General features: G+C 42.0%; 1 protein-coding gene across 2 annotated transcripts in view; it reads left to right on the plus strand.

Annotated features, from left to right (window-relative positions):
• Positions 1-603: 603 nt before the first annotated feature.
• The window catches only part of Wtap (WT1 associated protein), a 26,354-nt gene continuing 8,373 nt past the window's right edge, over positions 604-18,584 (plus strand). The window contains exons 1-6 of one of the 2 annotated variants that reach the window (XM_050135716.1): positions 604-745; positions 6,873-6,910; positions 9,535-9,590; positions 11,417-11,475; positions 12,349-12,476; positions 17,870-18,048. In XM_050135716.1, coding sequence (XP_049991673.1) covers positions 6,881-6,910; positions 9,535-9,590; positions 11,417-11,475; positions 12,349-12,476; positions 17,870-18,048 — 452 coding nt within the window. In that variant the 5' untranslated portion in view covers positions 604-745; positions 6,873-6,880. Of the gene's footprint in view, positions 746-827; positions 980-6,872; positions 6,911-9,534; positions 9,591-11,416; positions 11,476-12,348; positions 12,477-17,869; positions 18,049-18,584 lie in introns of those variants that run through there. The other variant, XM_050135717.1, reaches the window with a different exon arrangement.

Genomic DNA, 18,584 nt, shown 5'->3' on the forward strand with positions numbered 1-18,584 from the left:
CATGGGTCCTTTCATTATCTGGTCGGTACTGTCACCGTACCCTTATGAACCACCTCAGCCAGGACAGCTTCACTGGGGATCAGCAGTTCTCATACAGCTGGCTAAGCCGGCCGAGCCTAAGAATGGCTGTCCCATCTGAGGAGCGATGTCCTTTTTGCTGCAGTCAGGCAGACTGTCTTCCTGGAATCCTCGCCCGGCTGCTTTCCCGAGCTTCCGGTCCACGGTCCGTCCTAGGGCGGCCCCCACGCAGCCGCCCCGCTCCTCGATCCAAGCCCGGTCCAGGGGACACGGCAGCGGCTGTCGTAGGTCCCCCGTCTCAGAACTAGGGACACCTCGGCGCGGAGCTGCCGCCAGCGCGTTCCGACGACGGCGCGCGGAAGCATCCCGTGCGGCGCAGCGCGTCCGCGGCAGCCAATCCCGAGCTGCCTGCTCGGATTCCTCCGCCCAGGCCGTGCTGCCGCCGCAGGTGGCCCGGCCGAGCGTGTCCAGCAGCGGCCGCCGTCCCGAGATGCCTCGCGGGTGACCTCCGACCTCGCGGGCCCGCCCTCCTCTCCGGCCGCTTCCCTCCCCGACCCGGCTGAGCTTGCAGAGCCCCCACGGGGCAGGCGCGGGACGCGGAGGCCGGTCTCGGTGCAGCGGCTGGCGGCTCTTCCGTGCCCCGAGGCCCCGAGCGGGCCAGCCGGCCTCCCCTCGCCGCTCCTCCCGGGCGCGGTGACCGAGGCAGTGCCCGAGAGGCGCGTCTCGGGTGAGTGGGCCACGGGCGGGGTGGCGGCGGGGCGCTCGGGGCGGGGCGCGCTCGGGCGGGGCGGGGCCGGCGGCGGGGCCTGGTTTCCTCCCTCAGCGCCATTTTGTGGCTGCGAGACCCGCAAATAAAGGCTAGCGCCGGGGCTGCGGCGGGAGGAGCGGGGGGGGGGGGCCGGCGGCGGCGCGGCCTCGGCCTGTGTGACTGGCGGCGCCCGCGCAGCCTCGGGCTGGAAAGGTAAGTGCGGCCGGCAGCGGCAATGGCCGCGAGGGCCTGCGGGGCCGGGGATCAAGGCGCGGCCGCTCCAGACCCGGGAAGACGCAGCCCGGGCCGGAAGGGCTATCGGGCCTGGGACCGCGTTGGCTTCCCGTTAGCCGGAGCGGCGCGCTGCCCGCGGGGACGCTCCGCCGCGTCAGGGCCATTTTCCTTCCGTCCCTGGCGGCGGCCGGGGACAAGGCGAGCGGGCGTTCCCGCGGCCGGGGAGGCGGGGAGGCCGGAGGCCGCCCTCTCGGGGCTGACTGGCCATGCCGGCCCTTTCCCCGCCTCTGTCGCCCCCTCCCACCTCCCAGGACTGGTTCCCGGCGACCCAGCGACACCGACGAGTTCTGCCAAGCACAAACGAAGAGTTTGGCTTCTTTTTAAAACGAATTTCACGTCACGCAGTAGCTTGTCACTGCAGCCACGTTCTCCCGTGGACTTCCATTTTTAAATAAGTGTATGCATTTTGAGGAGAATAATTGATTTTTTTGACAGCTTCGAGAAATTTTTCGTCAACTTTCAGTCTTGTTTTGAATCTCTGTGAGGCTGGTTTGACCGTATTTAAAACTGTTTTCCATAAGCGTGAAAGCACAGTAGGAAAGGCCTAAGCTTGTGTGTGTGTGTGTGTGTGTGTGTGTGTGTGTGTGTTTTCTCCCAGGGGGTCGGGGGCGGCGGCTAGGAACTGAATGAATCCCAGGCCTTGTGCATGCTAGGCCAACAATCTGCCATTGAGCTATTGCTCCAACCCACAGTTCTTGGTTTGATGAGGAGGAAGTTAAGCTAATTTGACCCCAAAGGACTAAGTAACGAATCGCGAGTATTTTACAGCTTCAGGGAGCATGTTATAGTCATAAGTTTGATTTGCTAGTAAGTTTTATTTATGCCTCTTTCCTCACTCTTTTTCCATTTAGTTTTATTGTTTCAAAAGTGGAAGATCTGTTACTGCAAATTCTGTTTTTTGTTGTCCGCCCCCCCCCCCCTTTTATATTGAGCTTTAGGACTGGAGAGTTGGCTCAGCAGTTAAGGGCACTTTCCACTCTTCTAAATGATGCCTCGGGGCTATCCTTAACTCCTATTTCTGGTATTTTGACTTCCTCTTGTGATCTCCATGGGCGGCACCAGGCCTGCACGTGGTGTACATACTTACATACAAAACATCCATAAACATAAAATAAATTTTTTGAAAATGGCAGATAAAAAAAAAAAAAAAACCTGAGCATCGTTCAATGAAACGACTGAAAACATTTTCGAGGTGGCTAGGTTTTCCTGATCCAGTAACAACTGACAGGAGTCCGGGAAAGACTGCAGTTCACTGGATGGCTTCTGATGGGACTGAAGTTGACTCCTAAAGATTCGGGTAGTGTTTCCAAGAGTGCTTTAGTTCTTCACTCCATAGCAAAGGAGCAGTTTTTGCTTTAGTGGACCCTTTAGCAAAGCAAGATGTAAGATCATGTTTTTAATTACCTCCTTTTTTCTACCTTTGAATACTTTATATTCTTGTAGTTAACTAAACTTGGAAGAAAAATTTCAGTATTCCCATAATTGTATAAGTTATTGGATATAATGTGATACTCTTCTATCAGACTAGAGTTTATGTTATCAGTGTTCTTTATGTGCCTTAAAGATGAAACTGGTGGAGTTTATTTTCCTAATGTTTGTTACATTTTTTCTGTTGTGTTCAGTCATTGTTTGTATAGTCTTTTTATGCCACCAGTGACAGAGGTCTGCAGCACTTAGTGCACCAACACTGGTATTCTCTTTTGCTGATAGAGAAACTGAAGCCCCGAGTTAAGTGACTTACTTGTTCAAGTAAGCCTATGTAACTGACTGAAATAGTGGTCTGCCTTGTAACTTGTCCCTTTGTAGTGCATGCTGAGGCTCCAGCACTGTCAGGTAGTAGGTTTCTTTTATCCATTGTGATTTATTGCAAGGCATATAAATCTTGCATAAAGTTGTATTGGCTTGTGCTCGCCTTTCTCCAGAGACTAAGTTGCCCAACTTGGGATCATAGTGTTAGGATTTGGAATGCTAGGCACCTATCAACTAAAACTGAATTTCACAACCTAATCTTGGCATCGATGACATTCTAAATAAGTATATATAGACTTACTCTATTTTATGTGTGTGGGTGTTTAGCCTACATGTATATCTCTGTTCCATGTCTGTGCAGTGCCCTTGGAAGAAGAGGGTGTCAGGTCTCCTAGAACTGGAGTTATGAGCTACAGTATGAGTGCTGGAAATGAAACCCCAGTCCTATGAAAGAGCAGCTAGTATTCTTAACTTCTGAGCCATCTCTCCAGCTGCTTTCCCCCCTTACATAATTTTAAAACCATTCATTTCTAACCCTGTCGTAAGGTTGGCAAGTTGGTTGCGTTGAATTTTTCTGTTTTGTCTTTGTTTTTTAACATGTTTTTTTTTTTGTAGCCCTAGCTGGCTTGCAACTTCCTTGCTGTGTAGAACTTGAAACTCTGCAGCCTGTGCCTCCTGAGTGTGTGCTGTATAAGCTGTATGTGCTGCACCACACTCGGCATGCTTCCTTGTTGTGTTTTTGTTTCTGGTTTTTGAGACAGGGTCTCACTGTGTAGCCCTGACTTGTCTGGAACTCAGTTTCTCAAAATATAAAAGTGTGTATTATTTCTCTCATTTGCAATTCCAGGGGCTCAAACCCCAGACTCTGCATGCGCTTATCATGCAGTCCACAACTATATATCACTTTCCTAACCCTTGAAAGACTTTTGAATAGAGAAGACTTAAGCTATAATTTATAATGTGGTCATTTAGAGTGTTTTCCTAAAATTTTAATTTCTTTGTACAACAGACCTAATTTGAGAACCAGGGTTTAGTGGTGGTATGATTAGAATATCTAGTTCATTTGGGAGTATATGTAAAATTGATATTGGGAAATCTTTACTTTGGTAAATTTTGATAAATCTCAAATAGTCATTAAGAAATTAAATATCGCTGGGCAGGTGGATTTCTGTGAGTTCAAGGCCAGCCTGGTCTACAGAGCAAGTTCCTGGACTGGCTCCATAGCTACTGAGAAACCGTCTCAAAAAAACAAAAAAGAGCCGGGCGGTGGTGGCACGCCTTTAATCCCAGCACTTGGGAGGCAGAGGCAGGCGGATCTCTGAGTTCGAGACCAGCCTGGTCTACAAGAGCTAGTTCCAGGACAGGCTCCAAAATCACAGAGAAACCCTGTCTGGGGAGGGGGGGGACACAAAAAAAAACAAAAAGAAAAGAAAAAAATTAAATATCTTTTAAAAATCGATACAACAAATTCTTCAGTCAAAATTTTAATAGTTCAGAATTTTGAGACAGATCTCTATGTACCTTCGACTGTCTAGAACTCTCAATGAAGCCTGGTCTCAAACTACAGAGATGTACCTGCCTGTTCCTCCAGAGTGCTGGGATTTAAGGCCTGTACCACCACACCTAACTTATAGTTGTTGAATTTCTGTTAAGTATAGATGAGTAAAATAAAATGAAAAAAAAGTGGTTAAAGATGTAAGGGAATTTTGATGAATAGTCTGTGAGAACTAGGACTTCGGAATAACTGTTTCCTGGTTAAATTTGAATATCAGAAAACAAAAAAACAGCTGGGATGGGCGTAGCACACCTTTAAGGCCGGCCTTCTGTGAGTTCAAGGCCAGCCTGGTCTACAAGAGCTAGTTCCTGGACAGGCTCCAAAGCTACAGAGAAACCCTGTCTGAAAAAAAAAAAAAAAAAAAAAAAAAGCAAAAGAAAAGAAAGAAAAACAAAAAGAAAACAGCTATGTTATAAGAACCCCCCCCCAAGATCTATTGATTTATTTTATATATATGAGTGCTCTATTGACTTTATACCAGAAGAAGGCATCAGATCCCACAGCCACCATGCAGGTGCTGGGAATTGAACTCAGGACTTGTGGAAGAGCAGCCAGTGCTCTTAACCACTGAGCCATCTCTCCCTCCCCAAAGAACTTTTTTTTTTTTGGTTTTTCAAGACAGGGTTTCTCTGTGGTTTTTGGAGCCTGTCCCGGAACTAGCTCTTGTAGACCAGGCTGGTCTCAAACTCACAGAGATCTGCCTGCCTCTGCCTCCCAAGTGCTGGGATTAAAGGCGTGCGCCACCACCGCCCTGCCTCCAAAGAACTTTTTTAAAGATTTATTTTTAATTGTGGATGTGTATGCCAGTGTTCATGCTTGCCTGTGGAGGCCAGAAATATCAAATCCCTTGGTACTGGAATTGTAAGCCACTTTACGAGGATGCTGGGAACTGCATTCCATGTCCCCTTTTTATTTATTTATTTTCTTTTTTTTGGATTTTTCGAGACAGGGTTTCAGGGTTTCTCCTGGCCTCCACCAGCCATTCACGTCCTCTTAAGAGCGTTTTAGAGCCGGGAGGTGCAGGAGGCAGGGGCAGGCGGATCTCTATGAGTTCAAGGCCAGCCTGGTCTACAAGAGCTAGTTCCGGGACAGGCACCAAAACTACAGAGAAACCCTATCTCGGAAAAAAAAAAAAAAAAAAAAAAAAAAACAAAAAAAGGGCTGGAGAGATGGCCCAGAGAGTAAGAGCATTGCCTGCTCTTCCAAAGGTCCTGAGTTCAATTCCCAGCAACCATATGGTGGCTCGCAGCCATCTGTAATGAGGTCTGGTGCCCTCTTCTGGCCTGCAGACATACATGGAAGGAATACTGTATACATAATAAATAAATAAATATTAAAAAGAAAAAAGAAAAAAAACAAAAGAGCATTTTACTGCTAAGCCTTCCCTCCAACCCAAGAACTGAAGTTTTAATTGTATATAAATTATTACTTCAAATCAATTTAGATTTGGAGAAAAAAATACTGGACCCCAGACTTAAGTCAAATAGTATTTAGTGCTCATAAAATCTTCAAAAGAGTCTCTGCCTCCCAAGTGCTGGGATTAAGGGTGTGCACAATAAAAAAAAAATCTTCAAAAGAAAGTTTTATATTTATTAGATTAGCTTTTTTCTGTTCTATGTATTTGTCCCCCAACTTGTATTGAAATGCATTATTTAAGGGACATTTGTTACGTGTTTCTGTCTTTCTGTAGTATGTGAATTTGTGGTTTAGTAAGTAATGATTGCCAGGTGGTAATGGATGCAGACTTTTAATCCCAGCACTTGGGAGGCAGAGACGCGTGGACTCTGAGCTCAAGGCCAGCCTGATCTACTACTAGTGAGTTCCAGGGACTACACAAGTGAGTTCCAGGAGCTACACAGCGAAACCCTGTCTCGAAAATCAAGGGGGGGGGGACTGGCTGCTGATGGAAGCGTGTAGTGGTTATGTTAAATTACCTATCTTTTGCAACAGTTAGATGAACTTTGTGTAAATATATCTAAAGAAGCTAATTTTGAAATATAGATTGCTTTGGCATGTGGTATAAGCATATTTCCATTAAGATATGTATACTCTGTAGTTACTGTTATTAGAGTGGTGATTAGATGTTGCATTCTGCTTCATGGTGATGCTATAGAAAGAAGTCTAGTCAGGAGACTGGCTGGTGCTGGTCCTCTGAGGTCGGGACTTACAGGGAACTTTTAAAAATTACATAACCATGATAATGAAAGATGTTAACAAAGAGGAAATTTGTTGAAAGCTACAGAGGAACTCAAGCTTTGTACTTTTTTTTTTTTTTTTTTTTGTAAATTAAAGCTATCCCGGGCTAAAGTCAGTGACAGCACTTACCAGAGTGTGAAGGAAGCTATCCTGAACTGAGTTCCTTCCACTGCAGTGATAACTGTTTCACATTAAGATTTGCTTGAACATTTGTGTGAAAGAAGCAGTTTTAACTTTGAGAAGAATAACTTTGAATTGAAAGAAAATCAACTGAAAATCTTTTCCCCAACACCCTTCCCCCTGCTTTTCTAGGGTGCAAGATGACCAACGAAGAGCCTCTTCCTAAAAAGGTATGTTGTTTGAGCAGCTTCAGACACTTTGCTTGTTAAAGCCTAAAGGACTACTCTTTGTTCTTATTTTTCACTTCCTTTCCCTTGTAATTTGCATTAGGGGTACAGAGTGTTTGATGTGTATCTGCGTGTGCTCTATTTAGCATGAAGGATCATGGCTTTTAGAAGGAAGCCGATACTGTGGTCTGCAATTCTTAGCCTGAATTAAATGTACAATTTCTAATCTTTCTTTTACTGATGATTTTTTAAAATTTTTTATTTATTTTTTTAAAAATATTTATTTATTTTGTATACAATATTCTGTCTGTGTGTGTGTCTGCAGGCCAGAAGCGGGCACCAGACCTCATTACAGATGGTTGTGAGCCACCATGTGGTTACGGGGAATTGAACTCAGGGCCTTTGGAAGAGCAGGCAATGCTCTTAACCACTGAGCCATCTCTCCAGCCCCTGATTTTTTTTTTTTTAAATTTTCCCTCCTAATTTATTAAACCCCAGGACTGTAATTTTAATCTATCCTCTTTTGGATTTTTCAAGGCTACAGCCAGTTGGTTCTTACAGTGTTTTCTTCTTTCCTTTCCGAACTTTTGATTTCCCAGTTCTATATTCCTACACTGAATTTTAGCTTATTACATTTATAGCATAGATACACTACATATACTCTGAGGTTTTGTTAAAAAGAATAATATAGTTTATGGAAGACTTGATTTTGTAACTCAATTGGAAGAGCTTAGTGTTTGTTCATTAAATATTTAAACGACTGATTTATTATCTGCTGTATAAGATTCTGCCTTAAAATTGAGTCACATTACCCATGGAGTGAATGAAGCACTGAGTATGTGGGAGCTGTGACTTGCTTTCAATGGGTTAGTGTTTCTCTGTTTTGTAGAACAGCACTGGTTAATAATACTTAGACACTTTAAAGAAAATGCTTTCTCTGCTTCCAGGCATCAAGCTAGGCTTCGTGCATGCTATGCAGGCACTCCTATTGAGCTATACTCCCTCCACCAAGAATTGTCCTTTTTAAAAAATACTTATTTACCTTTTAGTTATGTGTATATGTGTGTTGGGGATGTACACATTGCCTCAGGTGTTACGGAGGCCGGAAGCGTTAGGTTCCTGAACCTGGAGTTACGGGTGGTTATGAGCCATCTGACATGGGTGCTAGGAATCGAACTCAGGTCTCTTTGAAGAGTAGTACATGGTCTTAACCACTGACCATCTCCCCAGACCCGAATTTTCTTTTTATTTTATAACAGAAATTAATAAAACCGCCAGGCGGTGGTGGCGCACGCCTTTAATCCCAGTACTCGGGAGGCAGAGGCAGGTGAATCTCTGTGAGTTCACCAGCCTGGTCTACAAGAGCTAGTTCCAGGACAGGCTCCAAAACCACAGAGAAACCCTGTCTCGAAAAACCAAAATAAAAAAAAGAAATTAATAAAACCTTAGCATTTTTTTAAAAAAATATAAGGGAAAACATTTCTAAATGTACGAAACAATTTCAGTTATGTTTAACTTTTAAACTTTATTGGAAAGTTATAGATGGATAAATTTTAAAAGTATTCAGGGATGTTCTAAGAACCTCGTTAAAAAAACTAGGGAACTGGTATACTGGGGTTTACCATGTATGCAGCTTTGTGTGGGAACCACCAATCAAGGTCAGCATCTGAAGGGTCACCACAGGCTCTCCTTTATAGGCACTTTGACCCTCTCCCTCCATCCCCAACCCTTGTTATTATAATCTGTTCCACTTCTTTAACTAACCTGAGTGCTGTGTAAAAGAAATCATGCGTGTGTGTCCTTTTGAGATTATTTTTTCATTCAGCATAACTTCCTTCAAATTTATTTGTTTCCTATATCAATAGTCTTATTTTCACTTAATGCTGAAGAATGTTGTATGATATGGCTGAATCATAGTTTTATATATACTTAGCTTGTTAAGGGACACTTGGATGACTCCAGCTTTGGGCCATCACAAGTAAAGCTGCTTATGAATATATGCTCAAGAATACAACTACTGGGGGCTGGAGAGATAGATGGTTCTGTGGATAAGAGCACTGGCTGCTCTTCCAGAGAACCCACATGGCAGCTCACAACTGTTTGTAACTTCAGTTCCAGGGGATCTGACACCTTCACACCACTGCATATAAAATAAATTTAAATAGATGAAACAAAAAGAATGCAACTGGGTCATATGACATGTGCATTTTAATCTTGTTTTGACTTTCATTTTTAGTAGGGATTTTTCGGGGGGGAGTTGTTTGTGTTTGGTTTGGTTTTTAGTTTTTCTTCGTTTCAGTTTTTTTGTGTATCTATGTTGTGGGGGCACCCCGCAGTGTGAAAGGGGTATTTGGATCCTCTGAAGCTGGACTTAGAGGGATTTGTCACTCCCTACTGATGTGGGTGCTGGGAACTGAACTGGTGTCCTCTGGAAGCACTCCAGGCACCCTTGACCACTAAGCTGTCTCTCTAGTCCTCACTTTTAGTTGAAAAGGAACAGTCAGACTAGCTTTCAGAGTTGTGAAGTACTGAGCTATTTAAATAATCCAGTTCGGGAGATGTTTCCTAGCTCAGCACAGAGCGCCTCTCTGGAAGAGTACTCAATCCATTTTTAATTTTCTTTATAGGTCCGTCTGAGTGAAACAGATTTCAAAGTTATGGCACGGGATGAGTTAATTCTGAGGTAAAATGTTCATTCATCAAAAATTCAAAAAAATCTATAGACAACATACTGTGACTACTGTAAACTTTATGCCGTCTGTACTCTGGGTTTGCTTGTTTAGCAGATTTTTATTGTTGCTGATTGTTTGGAACAGGGTTTTCCTGTAGAAGTCAGGATCCTCCTGCCTTAGCTCATCAAGGGCTAGTAATAATAAAGATGTGTACTTTGTTGCTGATTTTTTTTGTGTGTGTGCGAAGATTTTTTAAACTGATTTTATTGAGCTATACAGTTTTCTCTGCTCCCCCTCCCTCTCCCCTCCAACCCTCTCATGTCCCCATGCTCCCAATTTACTCAGGAGATCTTGTGAAGACGGGTTCTTTGTGTAACCCTGGCTCTACTGGAACTAGCTTTATAGACCAGGTTTGCCTGGAATTTACAGAAATCCGCTTCCCTCTGCCTCCCAGGTGCTGGGATTAAAGGCGAGCGCTGCCATCACCCAGCTCAGTTTTAAGTTTTTAAGTCATTTTGTATGTTTTTTGGATATGTTTCTTATGGTTCTTCAGTAGATAAACAAGAACTATAACATTAGCTTGGGTGATTTCTAGACTGACACAGAAACCAAATTTTCTTTTAGAGCTAAAATACTTTTGTTACATGGGAAGCATTTTTATTTAATACATGACTTGCTAGAGGGGATGTTCAGTTTAATAAATCAGACACAGGGAAGGCAAGATGGCTCAGTATATAAAGATTCTTCCTGTAGAAACCTGGCTTTAACCTGAGTTCAATCCCTAGAATCCACATAAAGGTAGACGGATTAAAAAATTAAAAACTATCCTCTGGGCTCTTCCACGCATGTATATTATGGCAAATGCGAGCTCACACACAATCTACTTTGAATTATGTGACTCTGGCCGACCTTGTCCTTCCCTCTCCCCATTCCCTCCTTGCTAAAAACCATTAGACTACATCCCTAAAGCTAGCCACCAAGGTCTTTTTTCTTATTTGGGTACTTTCCTATGCCTTATTTGGGTACTTTCCTATGCCAGACTCATTTCTGAGGATAAGTACCAAAGTTTAGCACTCAAAAGCTCAATCAAACTAACCCACTGTGTTGTAGCCCATTCTGACACAGACCTCCCCTTTTCCTCTTAAAAAAAAAAAAAATTAAACCTAATTCTCTTCTAGAGGACCTGGGTTCAGTTCCCAGCACCCACATGGCAGCTCACAACTGTTTGTAATTCCAGTCCCAGGGGATCTGACACCCATGGCAAAACACTAGTGCACATAAAATAAAAATAGGTTTTTTAAAATCTTAAAATTATGCTTGCAGGGTCATTTGCTGCTGTTTTCTGCCTGGCTTGGAGCGTGCCTTCCTAGTAACTAGGATTGTAGGCTGGTTGTCACCGTGCCCAACTTAGATGTGGTCTTTTACCTTAGTATACTTTCTTTTACCTGTCTTAATGTAAATTGAGAAGAAATAATGAGGCTAATGAGTATATTTCTGATTAAGCTATGTTTGTGGTTTATCTCAAAGTTAAAAATAATCCAACACAGTTCTTAGTCTTTTGATTGTGGGTATTTTTGTCTTTTTGTTTTGTTTTCCAAGACAAGATTTTTATATGTAACAGTCCTGGCTGGCTGTCTTGGTACTTGCTCTGTAGACCAGGCTATCTTGGAACTCGCAGAGATTGTCCTGTCTCTGCCTCCCAAGTGCTGTGATTAAAGGTGTGCACAGCCCGGCATGTATTTTGGGTTTTGTTTTTGTTTGGGGGGAGTTGTGTTTTTTTTTTTTTTAATCAAGGTAATTTCGATAGAAGCACTAATAGGAATTTGTTTTTTACTAGATGGAAACAATATGAAGCATATGTTCAAGCTTTGGAGGGAAAGTACACAGATCTCAATTGTAAGTTTGGTTTCCTAAATGAAGATTGTGTAGTTGTCTTTTGAAAACTTGTTACAGTCTAAATTAGCTTTGTCGAAGTAGATACCGTTTTTTTGTTCAAGCATTTTATTACAAGAACTGTGTCCAGGCCCTGTAGGGAGTTGGAAAATGTAGTGAATGATGCTTTAAAGGTTATTTTTTCTGACAGACTTCCAGGCACCAAAGAAGACAGATACTTATTTTAGTAAACAATGACATGCCTGATTTTAGCAAAATTAAGTACAATTAGGATAACTTACACCTGCTTGGATCTTTGGTATGTACCTAACTACCTTCTACACGGGAATTTTAACTACATGAATTGTTAGCATAGACGAGACATGCATGGAAACAACTAGTAATAGATTTTTGAGAACCTAAATGACAAATTTTGTGACTATATTACTCATATAGATGTGACTTATAAAAGTTTATGGTGCTATTTGTTCATGTAGTTAGTGGTTTTTGTTTTGTGTTGCCAAAACTGCTCTGGAACTTAAGATCTCCCTGCCACCACCTCCAGAGTGTTGTAGTAAAGACAGGTTACTGCCAGGCCAGGTGAGTTAATGTCATTGTTATAGAGAGTAGATTAGAATGTATTATTGGGGGTTTTGTAATTATTAGATGAACTGTGAGTGTAGATAGTGTGGCTTCCTGATTTAAGTAAAGAAACAGCTCAGTATAATAGTATGCTTGGGGAGCATTAGCTATTGCTTCCTGGGGGAGATCTCATGATCAGGAACAAGTACCGTGTTTCAAAAACTGTGATTTTGATTACTCTTGAGAGAGCTTTGTTTTGGTTAGTTCAGTTTGATTTTGAAATGAGATTTATGATGTTTTGGATTTTTTTCTCAGCAAATGATGTGACTGGCTTAAGAGAATCTGAAGAAAAACTAAAGCAGCAACAGCAGGAGTCTGCACGCAGAGAAAACATTCTTGTCATGCGATTAGCAACCAAGGAACAGGAGATGCAAGAGTGTACTGTAAGTATTTCAATATTGCAATCTCTAGTTGAGGAATCAACATCACTACAAGTAATTTTTAAACAGTGGTAATGAAATATAAGTGTACACTTTGTTAAGGGTGGGATGGAGAGTGCATGGGAATGAAGGTTCCTATGTCACTAACGGGTCTTGAATGCTTGCTTTCGTCTTGATTCCCAATTTTTACATAGTTTGGGATTTTGTTTTTTTATTATTGCAAGACATAGACAATTTGCAGTATACCAACGGAATCTCCTGCTATTATTTACATAGTGGTATTTTGGATCATCATGCCTAGTCAAAGACTGTGTGGGTGGTGGTACTCCATCAAAATTTTGATTTTGAATTTTGTTTTAGGTTTTTGTTTTATGTTGTATTTGTTTGTTTTGCCTTTTTTTTTTTTACCTTAACCTTTTCTGGTAATATTTTTAATATTTTTATTTTATGTATATGTGAGTTTGGTTTACATTTAGTGTCTGTGCACTACATGTATGCCTGGTGCCTGTGGAGGCCAGAAGTAGACATTGAATCCCCCAACAGTGGAGTTAGTAACTGCTGTGAGCCACCACATGAGTGTTAGAGACTGAACCTAGATCCTTTACAAGAACAATCATGCTGTCTCTCCAACCCTGGTCATTATATTTTTATGCCTTTCCCCTGAAAATAGTACAGCAGTGTTCTTGTAGTTAGGATTCAGAATTGAAGTTTTGCAGGCAGCACTGAATAAAAAAAGCAGGGGAAAGACACATAAAGTTGGGAGTTTTGGGTAAGGCTGAAAAGTAGTTAAAGGCTTGGGGACTTGGGTTTTATCCTAGGTATAAGTAATGGCAAGAAGTTTTTTCTTAATTTTAAATTTTTTCAATTTTTTTGTTTTCTGTGGCAGGGTCTCTCTCACTTTGTAGTGCTGGCTTGTCTAGAACTTCCTATGTAGTCCAGACTGGTTTGAACTCTTAGTGGTCCACCTGCCTCTGCCTCAGTGCTGGGATTAAAGGAGTGTACCACCGTGCCCAGCTACCTGTGCAGAATTTTTCAGCAAGATACTCACGGGGTTGTGAACTGATATTTTGGGTAGATGACTGGCTTGAGTGTGGAAGGTAGATTTCTTCTTTCTCTTCTCACTCTTGTTTGTGTTCTTGAAATAATGTGGCTCAGCCCTAAAATCTCTAGTAACTGAGAATGGCTGAATTTCTGATCTTCCTGTCTTTATTTTCTGAGTGCTGAGATTATGGGAGCTCACCAAGTACACCTTGTTTATGCGACTGTATGTGCATGATAGGCACACTTTGTATTGAGTGACAGCCCAGCAACCTCTAGCTGAGATTTAGAATAAGAAAACTAGCTGGGCAGGGAAGCAGGGTCTTTAAGTCATATAATAACTCACCAGTAGGATGTGATAAGATAGTCCCAAGTCACAATCAGTAGGATTTGATCAATTAGATATTGTTGGGGAAGGATTTAAGAATGAATCATAGGTGAATCTCAAGTTTATATTATGTAACAGAGTGACGGAAAGAGATTGAATTTAGGAAGAGCAGAATATACTGTTAGTAAAACAGAAGCTGTAATCTTGCTCTTCTGCTCACCCCACCACCAGCCTCTAGGTATTGATCAGAGTGATCAGAGGCAGGGCAGAGTTATTCAGCTGTTAAGAACACTCGTTGCTCTTGAAGAGGACCCAGGTTCAATTCCCAGCAACCAGATGGTGCCTTATGAACTGTAACTCTGGTCCCGAGGGATCCAAAGCCCTTTCCTGACCTCTCTAGGCACCAGGATCTTATGTGGTGTTCATTCAGACATTTAGGCAAAACACCATAACACATAATAAAATGAATAAATCTTTGGTTTGGTTTTATATGTTGAGATAGGTTCTGTCTATATAGAGCTGTTTTGGAACTCACTGTATAGACCAGGTTGACCTCAAACACAGATCCACCTGCCTCTGCTCAAACACAGATCCACCTGCCTCTGCCTCCTGCGTGCTGGGATTAAAGTTGTGCACTGCCACACCCAACCAAATGAGTAAATCTTTAAAAGGGGGAGGAGGTTAGTTTTAGTTTAAATAGGAATTATGAATTGTTGAATTTAGCAGTCAGGAAAATAATAGGCTGCTTTACTATTGAGGGTTAGTATTGAAGGAAGATTGTAGTAATTTAAATAGGTGATAATTCTAATTAAAAATATGGAGGCTAAGATTATATCTGTTGAAGTTCAGTCCCCTAGAACCGTGTAAAGTATTGCACATGGGAGGTGTTTTGTAATCCCAGCCTTAAGGAGGTATAGCAGTGGAGTGAGGCAGATCGCTGGGCTTCCTGGATATAGTCAGCAAGTGTCAAGCCAGTGAGATACTTGGCCTCCAAAAACAAAGTGGATGTTTTGTGGACGTAAAGTACCAGAGGTTTATACCCAGGCTAACACTTGGTTGTTCTCTGGCCTACACAGAAACACATGATTCCATCTTTAGCAAAATTTAAGTATGAAAGTCAGACGACAACATGTATGATTCATTTTTCCCTTTTACCCTGTGGATCTTGGGGATTAAATTTAGGTCAGCAGACTAAGGTAGCAAGTGCCTTCACCCTCTGAGCCACTTTACTGGTCCTTAATTTTTTTTTTTTTATTTTTTACTTTTTTTTATTTTTTGGTTTTTCGAGACAGGGTTTCTCTGTGGTTTTGGAGCCTGTCCTGGAACTAGCTCTTGTAGACCAGGCTGGTCTCGAACTCACAAAGATCCGCCTGCCTCTGCCTCCCAAGTGCTGGGATTAAAGGCGTGCGCCACCACCGCCTGGCATTAATTTTTTTTTAATTGTTCATTTAGTATGGTTATGAGTGCACTCATTCCATGACAAACGTGAGAATAAGAGGACAACTTGTGGGAGTTGGTTCTCTATATCATGCGGATCCTGGGAATTAAATTCAGGTTAAACTATCTTTCACTTTCCTTGTGTTCTCTTCCCTAGCAAAGGGAATTTATTCTAGTCATATTTGCCTCCTTTTCCTGACCAAAGGTTGACTGTTGGGATTAGTCGTGAGGATTGTTTCAGTTAATGGTGAGAACACATGATGCACACTATGTGATGTATTTTATTCTCCTATTAAATTACTTTAGTAGATCTCATTATCTTAAATTAAGGGGGATACTTTTTGTTTAAAATGAATTACTTTAAATATTTTCCATAAGAACTGGGCAGGATAACCCACTGGTTAAATTGCTTCCTTGCTGCTGATACAGAAGACTGAAGTTCTCTTCTAGCACCCACACCTGTCTCTGTAACTCTAGCTCCTGATCTGATGGCCTCAGATCACTCAGGCGTCTGCTCGTATTAACATACAGAAATAAATAACATACAAAAATAAAATAAGGGCTGGAGAGATGGCTCAGAGGTTAAGAGCACTGACTGCTCTTCCAGAGGTCCTGAGTTCAATTCCCAACAACCACATGGTTGCTCACCACCACCTGTAATGAGATCTGGCGCCCTCTTCTGGCCTGAAGGCATATATGCAGACAGAACACTTTGCATAATAAATAAATATAAAAAAATAAATCTCTTTAAGATAGAGCAGATTTGATGGGCTTTAATCACTGCTCTGTAAAGTACACGTTTCTCAATTCCAGACCAGCAGGTCTACATAGTTAAAGTCAGTATATCTGTGCCTTCTGTTAAATTTATGGTCGGGAATTTAAACTTTCATCCTAATTAAACCTTAGGGTACAGTAGGGCAGATGGACAAAGATGCTTGCTACCAAGCCCAGTGACCTGAGTTCAACCCTAGCGCCATATGGTGAGAGGAAGGGGACTACAAGCTTTCCTCTGATCACACCACTTGCCACAAACAAAAATAATTAATGTTTTAGAAATTAAAAAACAAGCCGGGTGGTGGTGGCAGACACTTTTAATCCCAGCACTCTGGAGGCAGAGGCAGGTCTGTGAGATCAAGGCCAGCCTGGTCTATAAGAGCTAGTTCCAGGGCAGGCTCCAAAGCTACAAAGAAACCCTCTCTTGAGAGAAAAAAAATTAAAAAAAAAAAAAACATTAGGGCAGCAAAATACTCTGGGTTCAGATGTACTTTGGATACAAAAGAAATGAGATGATTTTAATTCATGTTTTGGATAATGTGCTTTTCGAGCTATAGTAAGTGGCAGAATTGAAGTTGAAATTGTGTAAGAGGGTTCTAGTACCAAGCAAAAAATTCTCCACTAGGAGTCAAGAAGCATGAATGCTAGGATTCTGCTCACATCCAGCTTGCTAAATCTAGTTCAGTTACTTTGTACAACATTGTTGCTCTATGATTCATACATGGAAGAGAAAATAGGAATGTATTTCTGCTAAAGATGCCTAGAATTTTGCTTCTATAAAGCCATGTCACTACTCTGTTTTTAAATTTAAAAGTTTATATTGTAATATATTCTAATCTTGTTTCTATCAGGGAGTCTTATGTAGAATGGTTGGCTTAGGCAGAGCTTGTTCAGACAAGTAAGCTAAGACCTCACCAGTTCTTAGGTGGTAGAACTTTAAAATTTGCTTCTTTCCAGCAGTCTTCAGTGTCCTTAAAATAAAAACATTGTTGCTTGTTTTTATTTTGAGACCAGATCACATACTATATTGCCCTGGCTGGCCCAGAATTCACTGTATAGATCAAACTATCTGCCTCCCATATACAGGGATTAAAGGCGCATACCACCATGCTCAGCTTGTTTTGTTTGTCTGGTTGGTTTGGGCTTAAGACACTATTTTTAATAATGCATGTGTCTGTGTGGGTTTCTGCCGGAGGTATTAAGTCTCCCCTGGGCTGGAGTCAATAGGCACTTTTGGGCTGCCCAGTGTGGGTGGTAAGAGCTAGAACTCTCGTCCTTTGCCTCTGTAAGAGCAATTCATGCTCTTAACTACTAAACATGATACACCCTTGTTTTAATACTATTTTGGTTGCAAAGTAAGACATAACCTCATCTTAATTGTCTTAAACAAATACTTGGTTTTTAATTTGTGTGTGTGTCCCCCTTTTTTTTCTTTTGTGGTTCTAGGGAACAAACCTAGGGCCTTGTGCATATAAGGCAAATGGTCCACTACTAGGCTACTTAAAATCCACTGCATAACTTCCTAAGTGCAGAATTATAGGCATGTGCCACCATGCTCAGTTTTAATTGGTACTTTTTTAGGATTTGTTGTTATTCTCTGAAATGGTGTATATTTGTACTGGAGATTGGACTCAAGGGCCTTGGTCCACATGTTCTTGACTTAGAGAACTATACCCTTAACCTTAGGGAGACTTTTGATATCAAAGGGGTTACACACCTGACAAGCAGGCTGATCCACTGTCAAGTTAATAAAAGGGAATTTCTCTGTTTTAAAGATTTCTGCTGGTTTGGTAGTAATTGTTTCTTTTGCTTTGCACAGACTCAAATCCAGTACCTCAAGCAAGTCCAGCAGCCCAGTGTTGCCCAACTGAGATCAACAATGGTAGACCCAGCCATCAACTTGTTTTTCCTAAAAATGAAAGGTGAACTGGAACAGACTAAAGACAAACTGGAACAAGCCCAAAATGAACTGAGTGCCTGGAAGTTTACGCCTGATAGGTAAACAAATCATACTCCCCAGTCAAGACTTCCCTGACAGTCCCACCTCGAGAAAGCTGTGGTGGGACAGCCAAGTACTCGTTTCCACACCAAGACTCAGACTTTTTGAGCCAAAAAAGCCACATTCTTATACTGCCCAGCTTGTAATGGTTAATGTAAAACTTACCAGATGAACCTTGTGTTTCAGCTTTTCTCTTCCCCTTCCCCTTGCTTCAGAGGCCTGATGCCGTCGGACTATTCCGAAGAAGAGGCCACCTCCGAAAAATTCCCCTTCTAGAACATGTAGACACTTGAGAAATGTTTCTGTTTGAAGAAAATAGAGGGGAAAACAGAAGTCTTAAGTCTGTGGCACACTGTGTCTTCAGACAATTTGGAGGATTGAAAACCTAGAGGTTTTAAATCATGAATTGAACATGTAAAATTCCAGTAAAATGTAAAAATGGAATATGCATCGCTCTTAACCTTGAGCATAGTGACTTATAGACACTGTACATCAGTTTTGCCAATAAGACTGTGGACTTCATGATTGTTGAACT

The sequence above is a fragment of the Alexandromys fortis genome, unplaced genomic scaffold, assembly GCF_014885135.2.
Source record: "Alexandromys fortis isolate MF-2015 unplaced genomic scaffold, M_Fortis_MF-2015_v1.1 scaffold_23, whole genome shotgun sequence".
Classification (NCBI taxonomy): Eukaryota; Metazoa; Chordata; class Mammalia; order Rodentia; family Cricetidae; genus Alexandromys; species Alexandromys fortis.